This window comes from Chanodichthys erythropterus, chromosome 18 (assembly GCF_024489055.1).
Source record: "Chanodichthys erythropterus isolate Z2021 chromosome 18, ASM2448905v1, whole genome shotgun sequence".
In the NCBI taxonomy this organism is placed as follows: Eukaryota; Metazoa; Chordata; class Actinopteri; order Cypriniformes; family Xenocyprididae; genus Chanodichthys; species Chanodichthys erythropterus.
In genome coordinates this window covers 39,520,356-39,537,121 of record NC_090238.1, presented here as the reverse complement: position 1 = coordinate 39,537,121, position 16,766 = coordinate 39,520,356, and the positions used below count along the sequence as shown (strand labels likewise).

The following is a 16,766-nucleotide window of genomic DNA, read 5'->3' as shown; positions in this document are numbered from 1 at the left end:
GATGAGAGGGTGGACAGGAGGATCTGATGATTCACCGTGTCAAAGGCCGCTGAAAGATCGAGCAGAATGAGAACTGATGATTTGGAATCAGCTTTTGCAATCCGCAGGGATTCAGTGACCGACAGCAGTGCAGTCTCAGTCGAGTGGCAGCTCTTGAAACCAGCTTGGTTAACGTCCAGCTGGTTATTCTGTGAGAGGAAAGACGATCCCTGGTTGAAAACAACCTGTCCAAGTGTTTTCGCTATGAATGGTAGGAGAGAGACAGGTCTGTAATTATCTACACGTGCCTTAAGTGTTTAATGTGGGGTTTTTAAGCAGTGGGGTTACCCGAGCCTGCTTGAATGTGAGAGGGAAAGTGCCAGTGCGGAGATGAATCCAGGTCTCATTCAAGCCCAAGATATTGAGAATGGATTGAGCTGCAAAGGTAGGAATGAAGTCTGCTTTGTTGACGGCAGACTGACAATTCCAGAGATCAAAAAGCAGACTTCTGTTTACTGTTTTTTCAGATGTTTTTCCCTCAAATCCAAGCACGTTTTCGATCAACTTCCGCTCTGATCGAGACTCTTTTAAAGTCATCATGAAAGGGAAGTTGCGCAGGTCTTTTCTTCTCTATTGTGTCGTATATCCGAGTGAAACGCTTCTCAAACAAGAACAAATGTAGGGCGGGGCTTGATTCTGTCTGTGGGGAATTGATTGGATGGTTGTGGTTTGCTATTGGTGGATCTCATGTGAGTGACAGGTTGCCCCGCCCTCATCATCAGAGAAGAGAAGAGATGCTGCAAGAGGAAGATATTCTGATTCTCAGGAATATGTGCACTGATAAGTGATTTAGAATAAACACTGCAATATTCCATAAAAAAAATCAAGTCAGTTTTGATTTTTATGGTGACTTTAGCTTGTCTACAGCGAACAGCATCTGACAGGTGCGGCAGAAATGCCTGGGGCTTCATTAGATGTGGAGGATTGGAGGTTTTCAGGTTGCTTTTTGATGTTTTTCTTCAGAAACACTTGATGGTTCATGCAGCTCAGCGAATATTTGACCACAGTCTGTAAATCAAAGCTGCAGATTTTCTTATGCATGTTGTAAATCTTACGTTGAAGTATTTATTATTAAATATTATTACTATTTATTATGAACTATTATTTTGAACCCGCCTCCATTTTTTGAGTGCCACGCCCACATCTCAACATCCAATCATCAAGTGATGCATAGAACCAAGACTCGATATCTGCATCATTTTGCTTCTCCAGTAATTGTATCTTGATTTAAGAATGTATGAAACTGGACAAAAGCTTCATGTTGAGAGCGGAGGTGATTTCTGCCAGTAGGAGACACACGTCACTGATGTTTGTAAAGTGAATCAGGCGGTCATAATGTCATGTATCTGGTGTTTTTCTACACTAGCAACATGTTTATTTGATATTCCAGCTGCACAGAAACCTGTCAGGATCAAGCTCCAGAAACTGACGTGTGGAGAATGAGAAGAAAAGAAAAGAGCTCCAGTGTGAAAAACAACCGCAGGCCTGAGCGTCCGTCCGACAGGAATAAAGCTGTTGTGAAGCCAATGGTTTTGAAGACAAATAACAACATTCAGAATAATTCTGTAATGCAAACCTGCAGTTTTAACGGAACAGCACGTGTGTCTCTCATGTGTGTCTGTATGTTGTTGTGATGTTGTACAATGATGCGCTGAATATTCTTGACCCGTTCGTCCATCCGTCTGTGTGTCTGTGATTCTGCAGGAAACACTCACAAACACACTAAGAAAAAACATGAACAAGGTTTATATTGGGAAAACTGCAGTAAAAGCACCAGGAAATGGTGGTAAACATCAGAAGAGAAGGTAAGAGTGAAGAGAGAGAGAGATTCAATCCATCAATCCATTCATCTAAATGTCATCTGCACTCATGATCATCTGACCCTGTTATGATCGATCCGTCACTCAGATCCAGTTACGGCCAGCTAGACATCAGTGACATCATTTCCTGATCCGCATCGCCATAGTGAACATAGTGAAAGTTTGTTTTTGTGAATTGTGGGGTCATTTCATAGGCGTAATGGTTTTTATACTGTACAAACTGTATTTTCTCTCCCCCCTAACCCTAAACATCACAGGAAACTGTGCACACTTTTACTTTCTCACAAAAACTCATTCTGTGTGATTTATATAAGCCTTTTGAAAAGTGGAGAAATGGGTAATGTCCTCATAAGTCACCTCTTCTTGTAATAACTCTGTCATACCCATGTCATTATACACATTTGTGTCCTGATATGTCACACACACACACACACACACACACACACACACACACACACACACACACACACACACACACACACACACACACACACACACACACACACACACAGTCTCACCCTCATCATCACTGTTCCTGTCTGTCTCTCATTTTACTGTGGTATATTTGCAGTAAAAGGCTCTTAATTAGAACAAAAATATGTTCTAAGAACGTTTTGCTAACATTGCCATTAAGTTAGAAACTATATTCATAAATCTGATGGAGTGTAGATTTTTTACAGAAAAAATGGATAAGTGTATCACTGAAGGATTTTAAAGTTTTACACCGGCTTTACCATCAAGAAAAGACAAGCATTTCACACACAGGCCATCCGTACTTCTCACCATCAACTACAACCATTACAGTTATAATGGAAGTCAAAGGGGCAAAAAAAATTTAAATCTGATGCTGCACAAAAACTAACAATGCATCAAAACCAATGTTGTTACTAATCTTTCACATGTCCAAGACTGTGATAAAAGGTAAAAAAATCCAGTCCACAATCACTTTTTATACTGAAAATAAGTCATTTTGAGTGTTTTTTTCCCCCCAAAATCAGTGACATAACTTATAAACTTCGCAATAAAAGAGTAAAAATCCCGGAATTTTTTTTTAAACATTTAGTAGTTTTTATTAGGACTGAGGTTGATTAGTAGATTTATGCTAAAAAAAATTTTTTATCTGATACATTTTTACAGCAGTTAATTTAGTGGATGTTTTCATCCATGAACATAATGAAAGGATAGTGAATTTGAACAATACACAAAGGTTAAAAAACATTATATGAACGTCCAACTAAAAAGTTTCAGAAAAAACGCTCCATGAATGACGTATGAATAATGTTTTTGTGCTAATGTTTTGAGAACATTATTAAAGACCAGATAACTCTGAATAAACGTTCTGTTAACGTTACTGGAAGAAGATCATTTTGAGAAAACCTTGCCAGAACGTTCCCTGTCAGCTGGGTTAAAGTTAAATACTTTGGTAAAACCGAACAATAATATTTCTAGTAATACCAAAGTAATACCAGATGCTTATTTATTTTAGTTTTTATCTTTGGCATTATACTAGTGATATAACTGGTGTGAAATCGGATTAGCAGTCATGTGACACGCCTCAATCATAATTATTTCTCTTTCATTTTATGATTTTGAAAGTCAATAAAGTAAAACTTTAATATCTCAGGCTTATGAACATGAATAAATCATGTTTACTGCTTTAATCCAAGAGTGTGTTTGAGGTCATTTATGTGATTTATTCCTGTGATCAAAGATGAATTACTCCAGTCTTCCGTGTCACATGATCCTTCAGAAATCATTCTGATATGATGATTTGATTATTTTCAGTGTTGAAAACAGTTGTGCTGCTTCAGATTTTTGTGGAAACTGTCGTACATTCAACAGTTTGGAGTAAGAAAATTAAGAGATCTGTGTGTGTGTGTGTGCAGTTCAGTGCAGGAGCAGAAGGAGGATCTGCGCAGGCGTCTCGGCTGCACCACACACAAGCTGCAGCTGCTGGAGAGCGAGTTTCAGTCGACTCGTCAGTATCTGGAGACGGAGCTTCGACGAGCGCAAGAGGAAATGGACAAATTCACTGAGAAACTGCGCAGGTCAGAAAACACGATATGAAGACGGTCACTGAATGAACGAGCTGATCTGAAACCTCTCCAGAAGTAAATATTGAAGTGCTTAAAGTGATCCAGAAACACAACAGCACGAGTCTTAATTTAACCAAGTAAGATTATTAAAGCTCAAGGCCTGGAGCAACTGTAATAACTCCCCCTGTAAACTCATGACTGATGAGAGTGTCTGATCTTCATCATCATCTTCATCATCTCTCCTGCAGGATTCAGAGCAGCTACGCGGCACTACAGAGAATAAACCAGGACATGGAGGAGAAAATCCACAGAACGGTAAGAGATCCTGATCTGATAAACCAGATGACTTTAAAGGGGTCATGTCATGAAAATCTGACTTTTTCCGTGTTTAAGTGCTATAATCGAGTCCCCTGCGTGAGATTCTCCAGCTTTGTTGTTGTTGAGCTGTTAAAGCTCCGCCCTCTTCTGGAGCAGCAGCTCATTTGCATTTAAAGGGACACACACAAAAACGGCGTGTTTTTGCTCACACCCAAATAGGGGCAAATTTGACAAGCTATAATAAATGATCTGTGGGGGATTTTGAGCTGAAACTTCACACACACATTCTGGAGACACCAGAGACTGATATTACATCTCGTGCATTATAGGTCCACTTTAAAAAAGCCCATAAACACAGTAACTCTTCATAGACAAATGCTGATCCAGATAACAGGGAACGTTCTGGCAAGGTTCTCTCAAAGTTATGAACAAACGTTAACAAGCGTCACTCAGTGAGCAACATGTGCTCGATGTGTTTGAGCTCAATTTAACCAGAGAAATGAAGGAGATAAAGAGGGAGTTGGAGGAGATCAATAACCTCACAAGATTCTCACTCTCAGAGCGATTACACAATCAGAGACGGATCACAGCGATGGTCCTGTAATGAAAGCGTTTCATCTTCAATCAGATGAAAGTTTGAAGCCATTTACAGAATCTAAACATCAACTTGATGCACAACGAGTGAATTTGTGTCAGAGGAACTGATCGCTTCAGGCCATGATTGTTCATCTGGTTCACTCCAGGGACGAGAGATCCATTCAATCCATGCTGACCAGTGTTAGGGGTAATGCATTACAAGTGCTAGTTTCAGCCTGACGCAGTTATCATTTCCACACCCAGCGCCACGTTGTTTAAATAGCAAATGCACTCGCGACCATCTGTTCACCCATGGGCATGCTGGTCTGAAAACGAGGTGTGTTCAGGTGCATTGTTGGCGTGTTGCTATTCTGAGGAACTGAAAACGACTGTGTAGTATTTGATTTTATTATTTAAAGACGGCGTTAGTAATATGCACCTATAGGCGGGTGCACAACACGCAAACACTCTGCTAATTACACACACAGATGCACAGCAGCACGCAAACATGCCAAATATTAAAAATAAAAGGATTCCTCTCTGGAGAAGCATTTAGTCTTTCTGCTTGCAAATTCCACCATGTAAATAAGCGAATCCACCATGGCGCAGGCACAGCTGGCTTTTAAAGGGAATGGGAGATGAGATTTTTTGCACGTTACGTCCAATACACACCCATGACACATTAAAGGTGCCCTAGAATCAAAATTTGAATTTTTCTCGGCATAGTTGAATAACAAGAGTTCAGTTCATGGAAATGACATACAGTGAGTCTTAAACCCCATTGTTTCCTCCTTCTTATATAAATCTCATTTGTTTAAAAGACCTCAGAAGAACAGGTGAATCTCAACATAACATCAACTGTTACGTAACAATCGGGATCATTAATATGTATGACCCCAATATTTGCATATGCCAGCCCATGTTCAAGGCATTACACAAGGGCAGCCAGTATTAACGTCTGGATCTGTGCACAGATAAGGTAAGCAAGCAAGAACAACAGCGAAAAATGTCAGATGGAGCAATAATAACTGACATGATCCATGATATCATGATATTTTTAGTGATATTTGTAAATTGTCTTTCTAAATGTTTTGTTAGCATGTTGCTAATGTACTGTTAAATGTGGTTAAAGTTACCATCGTTTCTTACTGTATTCACGCAGACAAGAGCCGTCGCTATTTTCATTATTAAACACTTGCCGTCTGTATAATTCATAAACACAACTTCATTCTTTATAAATCTCTCCAACAGTGTAGCATTAGCCATTAGCCACAGAGCACAGCCTCAAACTCATTCAGAATCAAATGTAAACATCAAAATAAACACTATACTCACATAATTCAAAACATGCATACAGTATGCATGACGAACATCTTGTAAAGATCCATTTGAGGGTTCTATTAGCTGTGTGAACTTTGTAAATGCACTGTAATATATAGTCGAGAGCTCGTGTGGCAGGGAGCAGGTGAATTAAAGGGGCGGCGCGCTGCCAAAATCAGTGTATAGTTAATGATGCCCCATAATAGGCAGTTAAAAAAATTAATTAAAAAAAATCTATGGGGTATTTTGAGCTGAAACTTCACAGACACATTCAGGAGACACCTTAGACTTATATTACATCTTGTGAAAAAGCAATCTTGGGCACCTTTAAGAGAATAGGGACAACCCTTTTAGACCATGCACCGACCATTTTTTCCGTCATTAAACTAGCAAAGGTGGATTCGGACATGCACTAAGTGCACCTGCGCCGTGGGCTTTAGATCATGAGCTTAGATCGTTAAAATAGGGCCCTTTAAATTACTTTGTTTTTCCATTTACTGACTGACAGCTCTCCTGCAAAAAAGTGCAGAGATGCTTATTTGCTTTTCATCGAGTTTATCAGCTGAAAGGATTGTTTGAGCAGCGCCCTCTACTGTACAGGTGTGGATTTGCATTTCCTTCAGCCTCAGGCTTATTCATTTCTCTTCTGGTGTTTAAGGGCCTTAACATTTGCCAAAAATGTTTTTTGGGGTTTTTCGTTGTTAAAAAAAACAAACAAGCAAGCCCAGCCATATTAGTAAATGCTGATATTAATATGAACTAACATTAATAAATGCTGCAGAAGTATAGTTCATGTTAACTAAATGTAGCTAACTAATGTGAACAAATGAGACCTTACTGTAAACTGTTACCCACAATTCTCATCATTTGGCCTCACATGCACATCCTGTCCATCTTCTGAAGCAGACCAAAGCTTCTGATGTCTGTTCACGGCACAGAATGTGACGGATGTGATTTCAGAAGTGATGCAGGAGACGAGCTCGGAATAGAATGTGAATAACCTTTTTGATATGTAATTTTAAGTTGGTCAAATAATGGAAATGAAGGTCAGAAGGGCTTTTGAAATCCCAGAGTTCCTACAGAATGAACAGACGGACACTTTCAGATCAAGTGCTCTTAAAGTCCTGTGCTTCATCTGCATTACGAATATTAGGAATGACAAAAATGAAGTATATCATGAATATTGTTGGTGAATTGTTTTTGTTCACTTTGAATAAAAGCATCTGCTAAATGCATAAATGTAAAGAAACATAATGTACATTTAGAAGGTATTAAGGGAAAATAAACTAATGACAAAAAAGTTACAGCGTTCATAAACAGATGAAGACGAATGTGACGAGGAGATGCGACCAGCAAAACATGATGCTCTTCCTCAGTGTTTCTGACTTCCAGCACAAATATATAAACATTCTTAAATCAAGATGCTTTTACTGGAGATGCAAAATGACAGAAGATAAGAAGAGAAGTGTATCAAAGAGAACAAACATCAGAAATCATTTGCGTAAAACAAAGTTTTTCTGACCCCATTTGAGTTTATTTTGGACTGAATCTAATGATATTGTTCAGTGTTTTTCCTGAATGTGTCGTTTTCTGTGTCCTCGTTAGTCAGAGTTTCTCAGTGAATCACAAATGACCGGCAACGTCACGCATCACTGTTTCATCCGCAGCAGAACTGCAGCGACGGCGTCTCGCACTGAGAATCTCTCTGTTCAGCTACAGTCTGAGCAACAAAAACACATTCAGCCTCGAGAAACATCTGACATCTGACAATAGTTGGCTCACGGGGGATTTGAGACCCAATCAGAAAAACACACACACACACACACACACAACAATCACAGTCTGTCAAAGAAACGCTTCAATCCAGCACTGATCTCTGATGATCTTTCTAGAAAAGACACGAGTGTAAGTGGGAAATTAACATCTTCTAATCATCTTATTTGAAAAGGTTGAAATATAACCATCATGAAATACTGGATGAATCAAATTCTGGTCTGTATTAATATTCCTTCAGTCTAAACGCTGTCGTCAGTCTGTCATGTGTGAGTTCAGCATCTGTTAATTAGATCCACAGTCTCAAAGAGAACGAGCTCTGTGCAGAAATAAACCCATTAATCATATGCAAATACTGCTGATGCTCCACAGGCTTTCTTCAGCAAATGTGAAGTTTCAACAAAACTCAAACACAAACAGGCGCTTGTGAATGAAGATGTGCATGTCAAAGTCAAGTCAAATGTATTTGAACACCATTTTTCACAATTCACAGTGTTTCAAAGCAGCTTTACAGAAAATCATGCCTTACAGTCACATTCATCAGATTAAAGCATGTGTGCTCTTTGTGTTTCAGACTCAGCGTTACGAAGAGGAGAAGAGATCTCTGAGTCGAGAGATCGTCTCGCTCAATAAACACCTGATGGACGCCAAGATCACCATCCAGAAGCTGCGAGCGGATAACGTACGTACGACTCAGAAACACACGATGCTGAATGTTTCATCATCACACAGGCTCACAGGAAGTCATCCCCGGCCAGCAGGAGGTCTTCTTTGAAGGTTCCTGGCGCTCAGATCTCTGCTGCTTCAGCATCCACATGGTTTCTCTCTAGGTTCACTAGATAGGGTCCAGTGAGCCAGTGTTCCCTCGCAAACACTTGTGGTTCAGAGATGCATGACGAAACAGCCAAATTCAGATCAAGTGAAATGAGTAAAGACGTTCGGCTGCTGTGTTTGTCAGTAAATGTTTACGTTGTATATTGAATAATCATTTGCCAAATTAAGTCATGTAAGTAACAGTTTATAACGGCAGTAACGGTTTGTGTTTCTCTGCAGGATCTGTACAGGAAAGACTGCAATCTGGCAGCTCAACTGCTCCAGTGTGGAAAATCTCCTTACAGATCGCACAGACTGTCTGAGGTACACACACACACACACACACACACACACACACACACACACACACACACACACACACACACACACTCACACCCGGAGCAGTGGGCAGCTGTTTTTGCTGCGGCGCTCAGGGAGTGATTGGGGGTTCGTGTCTTGCTCAAGGGCATTACCTCAGTTGTGGGTAATGAGAGTGGAAGAGAGCGATGTTCATTCACTCGCTCCACCTACATTTCCTGCCGGTACTGAAACTCGTAGCCACGACCTTCAGGTTACAAGTCTAACTCTCTAACCATTATGCTACAACTGCCCATAAACATAGGGTTTACCTGAACCACACACACTTTTCTTTCTCAGAGGGATCCTAAAAATAGCGCAACCTTAAAGAAAGTCAGAGGCACAGCGAATCCTTTTCACTTTAATTCTCTGGTCGCAGGTTTCCAATACATCAGTTTCTTTCTTTCTCTTTCTGCCGGAGGCCCGACGTGTTTCATTTGAATATTAAGTCTGCATTTGATGTTGGCAGAAAGAGAAATGTGCTGGTTTTATTGCTGACAGAGTAAAGTTAGAGAGAGAACAGGGCGCTTGTCCTTCAGATGGACTGTAGAGGATGAAGGTTTCCTTCATGATTCATCAAATGTGCCGTTTCAATCTATCAGAAAGAAGGAACTCACTCATGTATGTTCAGAGAACAGCTTAGATGTGATCGTACAGTCCTCCAGAGCTGATTCAGGTAGTGTAAGCAGAGCTGTTTTCTAGCATCATGATCAGTGTTATTGTTAACAGACGCAGAAAATTAAATAGTTAAATATAAATATTAGATGAGAAACTTAAATGAAATAAAAAACTTAGAACTGATTAATACTTCAAGTTTATGTTGAACTAATAAATATGATAAAAGTACATAAAATTACTAAAAATAAACTAAAATAAATACAAACATTTTTTGAGAGAATGCAAGAGTTCTGTGAGAGATCACAAAGTTTCTTGGGGAAACGCAACAGTTTTGCGAAAGAACGCAAAGTTTCTTGGGGGAACGCAACAGATTTACGAGAGAACGCAAAGTTTCTTGGGTGAACGCAATCGTTTTACGAGAGAATGCAAAGTTTCTTGGAGAAACGCAATAGTTTTACGTGAGAACGCAAAGTTTCTTGGGGAACGCAACAGATTTACGAGAGAACGCACAGTTTCTTGGGGGAACGCAATAGTTTTATGTGAGAACGCAAAGTTTCTTGGGGGAACGCAACAGTTTTGCGAAAGAACGCAATGTTTCTTGGGGGAACGCAACAGTTTTGCGAGAGAATGCAAAGTTTCTTGGGGGAACGCAATCGTTTTGCGAGAGAATGCAAAGTTTCTTGGGGGAACGCAATCGTTTTGCAAGAGAACACAAAGTTTCTTGGGGGAACGCAATCGTTTTGCAAAAGAACGCAAAGTTTCTTGGGGGAACGCGAAGTTTCTTGGGGGAACGCAAAGTTTCTTGGGGGAACGCAACAGTTTTGCGAAAGAACGCAAAGTTTCTTGGGGGAACGCAACAGCTTTACGAGAGAACGCAAAGTTTCTTGGGGGAACGCAACAGTTTTGCGAAAGAACGCAAAGTTTCATGGGGGAACGCAATCGATTTACGAGAGAACGCAAAGTTTCTTGGGGGAACGCAATCGTTTTACGAGAGAACGCAAAGTTTCTTGGGGGAACGCAACAGTTTTACGAGAAAACGCAAAGTTTCTTGGGGGAACGCAATAGTTTTATGTGAGAACGCAAAGTTTCTTGGGGGAACGCAACAGTTTTGCGAGAGAACGCAAAGTTTCTTGGGGGAACGCAACAGTTTTACGAGAGAACGCAAAGTTTCATGGGGGAACGCAATCGATTTACGAGAGAACGCAAAGTTTCTTGGGGGAACGCAATCGTTTTACAAGAGAACGCAAAGTTTCTTGGGGGAACGCAACAGTTTTACGAGAAAACGCAAAGTTTCTTGGGGGAACGCAATCGTTTTGCGAGAGAACGCAAAGTTTCTTGGGGGAACGCAACAGTTTTACGAGAGAACGCAAAGTTTCTTGGGGGAACGCAATCGTTTTGCGAAAGAACGCAAAGTTTCTTGGGGGAACGCAACAGTTTTGCGAAAGAACGCAATGTTTCTTGGGGGAACGCAACAGTTTTGCGAGAGAATGCAAAGTTTCTTGGGGGAACGCAATCGTTTTGCGAGAGAATGCAAAGTTTCTTGGGGGAACGCAATCGTTTTGCAAGAGAACACAAAGTTTCTTGGGGGAACGCAATCGTTTTGCAAGAGAACGCAAAGTTTCTTGGGGGAACGCGAAGTTTCTTGGGGGAACGCAAAGTTTCTTGGGGGAACGCAACAGTTTTGCGAAAGAACGCAAAGTTTCTTGGGGGAACGCAACAGCTTTACGAGAGAACGCAAAGTTTCTTGGGGGAACGCAACAGTTTTGCGAAAGAACGCAAAGTTTCATGGGGGAACGCAATCGATTTACGAGAGAACGCAAAGTTTCTTGGGGGAACGCAATCGTTTTACGAGAGAACGCAAAGTTTCTTGGGGGAACGCAATCGTTTTACGAGAGAACGCAAAGTTTCTTGGGGGAACGCAACAGTTTTACGAGAAAACGCAAAGTTTCTTGGGGGAACGCAATCGTTTTGCGAGAGAACGCAAAGTTTCTTGGGGGAACGCAACAGTTTTACGAGAGAACGCAAAGTTTCTTGGGGGAACGCAATCGTTTTGCGAGAGAACGCAAAGTTTCATGGCGGAACGCAAAGTTTCTTGGGGGAACGCAATCGATTTACGAGAGAACGCAAAGTTTCTTGGGGGAACGCAACAGTTTTGCGAAAGAACGCAAAGTTTCTTGGGGGAACGCAATCGTTTTACGAGAGAACGCAAAGTTTCTTGGGGGAACGCAACAGTTTTACGAGAAAACGCAAAGTTTCTTGGGGGAACGCAATCGTTTTGCGAGAGAACGCAAAGTTTCTTGGGGGAACGCAATCGTTTTGCGAGAGAACGCAAAGTTTCTTGGCGGAACGCGAAGTTTCTTGGGGGAACGCAATCGATTTACGAGAGAACACAAAGTTTCTTGGGGGAACGCAACAGTTTTACGAGAGAACGCAACAGTTTTACGAGAGAACGCAATCGTTTTGCGAGAGAACGCAAAGTTTCTTGGGGAACGCAATCGATTTACGAGAGAACGCAAAGTTTCTGGGGGGAACGCAACAGTTTTGCGAAAGAACGCAAAGTTTCTTGGGGGAACGCAATCGATTTACGAGAGAACGCAAAGTTTCTTGGGGGAACGCAATCGTTTTACGAGAGAACGCAAAGTTTCTTGGGGGAACGCAACAGTTTTACGAGAAAATGCAAAGTTTCTTGGGGGAACGCAATCGTTTTGCGAGAGAACGCAAAGTTTCTTGGCGGAACGCAATCGTTTTGCGAGAGAACGCAAAGTTTCTGGGGGGAACGCAATCGATTTACGAGAGAACGCAAAGTTTCTTGGGGGAACGCAACAGTTTTGCGAAAGAACGCAAAGTTTCTTGGGGGAACGCAATCGTTTTACGAGAGAACGCAAAGTTTCTTGGGGGAACGCAAAGTTTCTTGGGGAACGCAATCGATTTACGAGAGAACGCAAAGTTTCTTGGGGAACGCAATCGATTTACGAGAGAACGCAAAGTTTCTTGGGGGAACGCAATCGTTTTGCGAGAGAACACAAAGTTTCTTGGGGAACGCAATCGATTTACGAGAGAACGCAAAGTTTCTGGGGGGAACGCAATCGTTTTGCAAGGGAACGCAAAGTTTCTGGGGGGAATGCAATCGATTTACGAGAGAACGCAAAGTTTCTTGGGGGAACGCAATCGTTTTACGAGAGAACGCAAAGTTTCTTGGGGGAATGCAACAGTTTTACGAGAAAAAGCAAAGTTTCTTGGGGGAACGCAATCGTTTTGCGAGAGAACGCAAAGTTTCTTGGCGGAACGCAATCGTTTTGCGAGAGAACGCAAAGTTTCTGGGGGGAACGCAATCGATTTACGAGAGAACGCAAAGTTTCTTGGGGAACGCAATCGATTTACGAGAGAACGCAAAGTTTCTTGGGGGAACGCAATCGTTTTGCGAGAGAACACAAAGTTTCTTGGGGAACGCAATCGATTTACGAGAGAACGCAAAGTTTCTTGGGGAACGCAATCGATTTACGAGAGAACGCAAAGTTTCTTGGGGGAACGCAATCGTTTTGCGAGAGAACACAAAGTTTCTTGGGGAACGCAATCGATTTACGAGAGAACGCAAAGTTTCTTGGGGGAACGCAATCGTTTTGCGAGAGAACGCAAAGTTTCTTGGGGGAACGCAATCGTTTTGCGAGAGAACGCAAAGTTTCTTGGCGGAACGCAAAGTTTCTTGGGGGAACGCAATCGATTTACGAGAGAACGCAAAGTTTCTTGGGGGAACGCAACAGTTTTGCGAGAAAACGCAAAGTTTCTTGGGGGAACGCAATCGTTTTACGAGAGAACGCAAAGTTTCTTGGGGGAACGCAACAGTTTTACGAGAAAACGCAAAGTTTCTTGGGGGAACGCAACAGTTTTGCGAGAGAACGCAAAGTTTCTTGGGGGAACGCAATCGTTTTGCGAGAGAACGCAAAGTTTCTTGGCGGAACGCGAAGTTTTTTGGGGGAACGCAATCGATTTACGAGAGAACGCAAAGTTTCTTGGGGGAACGCAATCGTTTAGCGAGAGAACGCAAAGTTTCTTGGGGGAACGCAACAGTTTTACGAGAGAACGCAAAGTTTCTTGGGGGAACGCAATCGATTTACGAGAGAACGCAAAGTTTCTTGGGGGAACGCAATCGTTTTACGAGAGAACGCAAAGTTTCTTGGGGGAACGCAACAGTTTTACGAGAAAACGCAAAGTTTCTTGGGGGAACGCAATCGTTTTGCGAGAGAACGCAAAGTTTCTTGGGGGAACGCAATCGTTTTACGAGAGAACGCAAAGTTTCTTGGGGGAACGCAACAGTTTTACGAGAAAACGCAAAGTTTCTTGGGGGAACGCAATCGTTTTGCGAGAGAACGCAAAGTTTCTGGGGGGAACGCAATCGATTTACGAGAGAACGCAAAGTTTCTTGGGGGAACGCAAAGTTTCTTGGGGGAACGCAACAGTTTTACGAGAGAACGCAATCGTTTTGCGAGAGAACGCAAAGTTTCTGGGGGGAACGCAATCGATTTACGAGAGAACGCAAAGTTTCTTGGGGGAACGCAACACTTTTGCGAAAGAACGCAAAGTTTCTTGGGGGAACGCAATCGTTTTACGAGAGAACGCAAAGTTTCTTGGGGGAACGCAAAGTTTCTTGGGGAACGCAATCGATTTACGAGAGAACGCAAAGTTTCTTGGGGAACGCAATCGTTTTGCGAGAGAACGCAAAGTTTCTTGGGGGAACGCAATCGTTTTACGAGAGAACGCAAAGTTTCTTGGGGGAACGCAACAGTTTTGCGAGAGAACGCAAAGTTTCTTGGCGGAACGCAATCGTTTTGCGAGAGAACGCAAAGTTTCTGGGGGGAACGCAATCGATTTACGAGAGAACGCAAAGTTTCTTGGGGGAACGCAAAGTTTCTTGGGGGAACGCAACAGTTTTACGAGAGAACGCAATCGTTTTGTGAGAGAACGCAAAGTTTCTGGGGGGAACGCAATCGATTTACGAGAGAACGCAAAGTTTCTTGGGGGAACGCAATCGTTTTGCGAGAGAACGCAAAGTTTCTTGGCGGAACGCAATCGTTTTGCGAGAGAACGCAAAGTTTCTGGGGGGAACGCAATCGATTTACGAGAGAACGCAAAGTTTCTTGGGGGAACGCAAAGTTTCTTGGGGGAACGCAACAGTTTTACGAGAGAACGCAATCGTTTTGCGAGAGAACGCAAAGTTTCTGGGGGGAACGCAATCGATTTACGAGAGAACGCAAAGTTTCTTGGGGGAACGCAACACTTTTGCGAAAGAACGCAAAGTTTCTTGGGGGAACGCAATCGTTTTACGAGAGAACGCAAAGTTTCTTGGGGGAACGCAAAGTTTCTTGGGGAACGCAATCGATTTACGAGAGAACGCAAAGTTTCTTGGGGAACGCAATCGATTTACGAGAGAACGCAAAGTTTCTGGGGGGAATGCAATCGATTTACGAGAGAACGCAAAGTTTCTTGGGGGAACGCAACAGTTTTACGAGAGAACGCAATCGTTTTGCGAGAGAACGCAAAGTTTCTTGGGGGAACGCAACAGTTTTACGAGAGAACGCAAAGTTTCTTGGGGGAACGCAACAGTTTTACGAGAGAACGCAAAGTTTCTTGAGAGAAAGCAAATGATTTACTATTTTTGATCACCATGTCACTTTAGGAGCTCTGTAGAAAACAGATAATGAGTTTCTTCTCTATGAATGGTTTCACATCTCTATTGAGTTTCTCTTATTGGTGTCTCTGTATGTTATTGTTTGCAGCTTCCCGCTGACCTTCAGGAGCGAGTGAGTTCCCACATGGAGAAGCAGGGTCATGGCCAGAGCGTAGCACTGCATCACTCCTGCTCAGACGCCATTCCCACCGCTGTCATCGGCAGGGTCCTGGAGAAACCGGAGCCTGGGAGAAGCTGTCCAGTCACACGCTCGCCGAGTCCTCAAGCTCAAGAATTCCCGTCCGGCACTGACAAAGTTCAGAGGCGCGCGGCGTATAAGTTGTCAGATCTGTACTGCAGCGACACGGCGCTATACTGTCCCACCGATGAGCGGCGGTACGACCACTGGCTGGAGCGACGGCAGAGCGCAGACCAGAGCGGACAGATCCGAGGACACACTGACAGCAACCCAGAAGATGAGAGTTTGCCTCAGAGTTTCTCTCTGCATGAAGACCCTTTCGGATCTCTTCCGGCCTGTTATTCCAGCTTCAGTATGGCGTTGGATGAGAAGACTCAAGTGTCGTCGTCCCAGCAGGCTCTGTTCACCGACTGGCGTGATGGAGACTACGAGCACAAGAACCCATCCTCGTATGGAAAGGAACATCCCGGATTTTCCAAGTCGAGCAGCTTCCAGAACGGCGGTTCTCTGGCACACGACTACAGCGCGTCTGAAGCTCACGGGGACAGACAGGTCCACGTCCCTGAGGATCCGAGGGACGGCTGGCGGCAGATGAGCATGGAGGACATGAACACCTTCTTCTGCAGCCCTAGACGAGCTTCGCCCTTCCGTTTCTCAGAGCGGCACTTTGCGGTCGGTCCTGCCAAAATCAAACTGGGTCCCCTTTATAGCAGCTTCCAGGAGGGAGACCACGTCTTCCGCACGCGAGCACCGGATTTGCGGTTCCCTGCGTCAGCGGGATCAAGTCCTGCGATGAACCCAAAGATTAGCCTGAATGCATTGAAGAAGGGCTTGATGTTCCGCTCAAAAGATGCTGGTCAGGACTCAACGAGCAGCTTCTTCAAAGACAAGCAGAACACGGATGAAGACACTTTACGGAGAGATTACGCACATGAAAGTCCCAGTAGTTCTGTCGAATCACTAAAGAGTCTGGACATCCAGCACTACAAGAAGGATCTTCAGAAAAAGACGCCACAGTATCAAAAGTCTGGAAACGCGGGCCTCAGTCGCAAAGACAGTCTTACCAAAGCACAGCTTTATGGAACGCTGCTTAACTAACCATCAGTGTTCAACGTACTGCGGTTCACTGCAAAAAACGATGTTCTTCCTGAGAACTGAACTGAGTTTCTGTCTTGTTTTCCAGCACAAATATCTAAACATTCTTAAATCAAGATACATTTACTGGAGAAGCA

General features: G+C 42.9%; 1 protein-coding gene across 1 annotated transcript; it reads left to right on the top strand.

The window, feature by feature from the left end:
- The first annotated feature begins 577 nt into the window (after positions 1 to 577).
- LOC137006313 (brain-enriched guanylate kinase-associated protein) lies at positions 578 to 16,632 on the top strand. Its single transcript, XM_067366946.1, has 7 exons — positions 578 to 597; positions 1,767 to 1,844; positions 3,746 to 3,907; positions 4,144 to 4,210; positions 8,457 to 8,564; positions 8,936 to 9,019; positions 15,445 to 16,632. The coding sequence occupies exons 1-7, from the start codon at positions 578 to 580 to the stop codon at positions 16,630 to 16,632; spliced, it is 1,707 nt and encodes a 568-aa protein (XP_067223047.1).
- Positions 16,633 to 16,766: the final 134 nt, after the last annotated feature.